The sequence below is a fragment of the Nanorana parkeri genome, unplaced genomic scaffold, assembly GCF_000935625.1.
Source record: "Nanorana parkeri isolate BGI_ZX_2015 unplaced genomic scaffold, ASM93562v1 scaffold231, whole genome shotgun sequence".
NCBI lineage: Eukaryota > Metazoa > Chordata > Amphibia > Anura > Dicroglossidae > Nanorana > Nanorana parkeri.
This window is the reverse complement of record NW_017306499.1, coordinates 74,723-78,371: the sequence shown is the minus strand read 5'-3', so window position 1 is coordinate 78,371 and position 3,649 is coordinate 74,723. Positions and strand designations below refer to the sequence as shown.

The following is a 3,649-nucleotide window of genomic DNA, read 5'->3' as shown; positions in this document are numbered from 1 at the left end:
TCAGTGACTATTTGGAATGGGCGGGAGGGGAGGAGGGGCGGGCCCAGCCGCTCATTGGCCCTTCGGCCTGTCACTACCCTCGCATTCTCCGCCCCCTCTCCGCTGTGGTGACGCAGGAGGCCGGCTGCTGTGCAGCTCGTATTCAACATGGCGGCGCGGGAGGAAGGGGAGCGCGGCGGGGCTGTGGTCCATTAAATTGCCGGCTGTGAGCCCTGAGCGAGGTTTGTCTCTCCGTGGCGGAACTGAATCAGGGACGTGTCCTGTGCACCGCCGGGAGAAGTTCACCTTACTTCCGTGTCCTCCCTTTCCCCCCGGTGCTCGCGTAACTCCTTGCCGGGCCCTAGGATTCCCTCAGTGGGTGAAACTCCAGGCCTATCCCCGGGGGCAGGGCCCTGAGCCAGCCTCTCCCCCAGGCTGTCAGGACGGTGTCTGGTCTACATCTGTGACTCCCGCATCGCTCCCACCTGTCAGATTGTCTCACCTGCTCCGCCTGTGCTGCCCATCGCTGGGCTTGGATACTGGCACCTGGGCAGCCTGCTGGATGTGACCCCCCGGAAGCTGGACCACTATCCCTCATCAGTCTGCACTGCACCGAGGCATGTCGGGGTGTTGGTGTACATTTTCCTGAGTCTGTGCATGATTTGGCAAGAATCAGTCTGGCAGATGTTGCTTTCTGCACTGTTCCTAGCAATGAATTAAGAATTGGACCCCTTCAAATCCTGTGGCTCTTAATGGTGGACCGAAATCACTTTCAAGTGCACCTGTCATCTCTCTGACTGGCCTGGGGGCCACTGATTGCCCCCCTGCGGATTGAAGTTCTCCGGGGCGTAGCTGCATGATTTGGACACGGGCACTGAGTAACCGCTGAGCTGACTGATGTTGCTTCCAGTGATGGATTGAAAATTGGATACCTTAAACTCAAGACGGGTGGTTGTTGATAGTGGATCCACTTTGAAGTGCATTGGTCATTGCTCTGACTGGTCTGCCTGCCCTGGATTGCCGCAGGAGATTGACTTTTGTTTTTGGGAGGGGGGGGTGCATGATTGGGACACTGGTGCACCACCCAGCTGGCGAATGTTGCTTTGTGATGATGCATTGAATGCTGGATAACTTAAAACCAAGACCGTCTGCTGCTGCTCTTTTATGGGACCATTATGGGGTATTGGCTGTGGAACTGGAAGGATAGTATACAGACTGGCCCACTATCCTGTTGACCCGAATGTGTTATGAATTGGTAACGCATAACCCTCCGCAGTGATATTTCCAGAGGTTTGGTAGCTCCCAGCGACTGGTGGCCTGGATCGGGGATTACTGACCCCCTTTTGTTTCCAGTTGGATTGACCCTCCGCCACAGCTGGCCCAGATGCCTTCAGCCTTTGCGATTTTCACTTGCCGCCCAAATTCACATCCTTTCCAGGAGCGACATGTCTACTTGGACGAGCCGGTCAAGATCGGCCGCTCGGTGGCTCGATGTCGCCCCGCACAGAATAATGCCACCTTTGACTGCAAGGTGCTCTCCAGGAACCATGCACTTGTATGGTTCGATCACAAGACTGGCAAGGTAATCACCGGATTGTGGTTAGATATCGTTTACTAGTGATTTGCATAATGTTCCTATGGGGTTGTGATGACGTCTGGCAGCTGGTAAGAGTCACTTCTGGTGGCAGTCTATTCTGGCTGTGTGTAGGTCACAGACCCCTTTCCTTGTCTTCAGAGAAGGGAGATTCTATTTTCTTAAAATGGAAATGTATGTACTCCTGTGATCGTATAGATTTACACTTCCAGCTGCTACCACAGACCACACTAGAGGCCTGGAATACAAATACTATTCCTGTCATTGTGATCGCTTCTCTTCTCTCTTTCAAGTGCATGTTGACAAATCTGATGGTTGGCCCTCTTGTGGGGACCACAAACACTCCAAGTTGATTCTGGGGCATAAGACTGTGTGTTTTGTTTTGCAGGTGTTACATAATGTGATTAAAGGATGTGTATGTTTATATTCTTATGGGCAGTCAGTTTGATCCTGTAGTTAGGCTCCTAGTAACTAGATCAGTCTAAAGCTGCCCATACTCTGTTCTATTTCTTTTTCCATTCAACCCGTGGGCTGAAAGGAAAACAATAGAACAGATTCCTCCATCTACGAGCATTGATAAAGGTATTCTTCATGGTTTGTTTAGAATTCTGACAGCGGCTGCCTACCGCTGTCAGACTACACGAACAGAGCCGGCAGCACATTGGCTGTCTGCCCTGTTCTTTCAAAGATTTTCTGACTGGCTCCTTCGATTTAGATGATCGGGATGCCAGCTGAAAGGCTGTTGACAGTGGCACCTACTGTGTGAGAACCAGCTGAAATTCGCACATTGTGTCACCTTAAGCTTGGGGTCAGTGGAACTCCTAGGGTTCCTACTGAGGTTTAGGGGTTCTGTGGAACTCTAGGGATCCCTCAGATTTGTAGTGTTCCTCCTGAGGTTACATGGGGTTCCTTGGACTTTGTGTTCCTCCTGAGGTTATTAACTGTTTCTAGGGTTCCTTCTGAAGTTTAGGGATCCCTTGGATTTGTAGGGTTCCTCCTGAGGTTATTAGCTGTTTCTAGGGTTCCTTCTAAAGTTTAGGGATCCCTTGGATTTGTCGGATTACTCCTGCTCCTTATAGAGCAGGAGGGTGTAAAACACGGAGGACATATTTATGCTAGGCAATACATTTTATTTAATTGTATAAAACCTTCTTCAAATTAGTGATTATGCTAATGTATAGTGATCTGTAGATATCATTTTTTTTAGTAGAGTTCCCCCAGACCTTAAAAATACTTTAAAGGTTCCCTTGTGGTTAAAAGGTTGAGAGCCTGAACTAGGCAGTAATAGAAGCTGGATGTTTCTGACACAGGTAAAAGGGACGTAGGCTAACCTGTATTAGGTTTATTTGTTTTGCTTTATTTTAATAATGGGAAATAGGAGAATTATTTCGGTTTAGACAAGGTTGTACCCAATTGTAAACATCATCATTTTATCTTCTGCAAACTGTATTTGCAGTTCTTTCAGTGACAGCTTGAGCTTTAGTTTGCCTCACATAGGCCGGTATTTCTGTAGCACTTTTCTCCAGTGATGTCCTTGAACTTACACAATTCAGTGTTGGATGGTAGTTTATTTGGGACTATCATGGATTTTACATGAAAACAATTAAATATGTCCTTGTACGTATGTGTTTTTTGTTTATTTTTCCGCCTAGCAACTCTTTTCTTGCTGTTCCTTTTTTCTTATGCAACTTAAAAAGCAAGGCTGACCATACTCTGATTTTCCTCGTTCAGTTCCATTGGCTGAACGTGAAAAAATGATTGCTTCTCCCATGGATGCAAAACAGCATGCAGGGGGAATCCCCCCTTGCTGGCTATTTGATTCTGACCTATGCCGGTGTGCTGATGTAAGAATGCCTAAACTCTAACTGCAGCTTATTGGTTACTGTCTGGCTGAGAATTTTTGGATGGGCTCCTTTTGATAAAATTGATTGAAAAATGAAATATTGTTGAATGAAGGGATACCGACTGGCCACACACTGGCTGATATTTGACCAGCGTAACAGAAGTTGGTTGCTAAGGGCAATATACATTTATATGAGAGGACTAGTGTTTTATGCTCCCCTCCACCCCCTTCTT

General features: G+C 47.7%; 1 protein-coding gene across 1 annotated transcript in view; it reads left to right on the top strand.

Annotated features, from left to right (window-relative positions):
- Positions 1 to 1,251: 1,251 nt before the first annotated feature.
- LOC108786875 (sarcolemmal membrane-associated protein-like) overlaps positions 1,252 to 3,649 on the top strand; it is a gene marked incomplete at its 3' end in the record, with an annotated part of 62,344 nt that continues 59,946 nt past the window's right edge. Inside the window, exon 1 of the mRNA XM_018556268.1 lies at positions 1,252 to 1,561. Within this exon, the coding sequence (XP_018411770.1) occupies positions 1,364 to 1,561 (198 nt within the window). The remainder of the gene's footprint in view (positions 1,562 to 3,649) is intronic.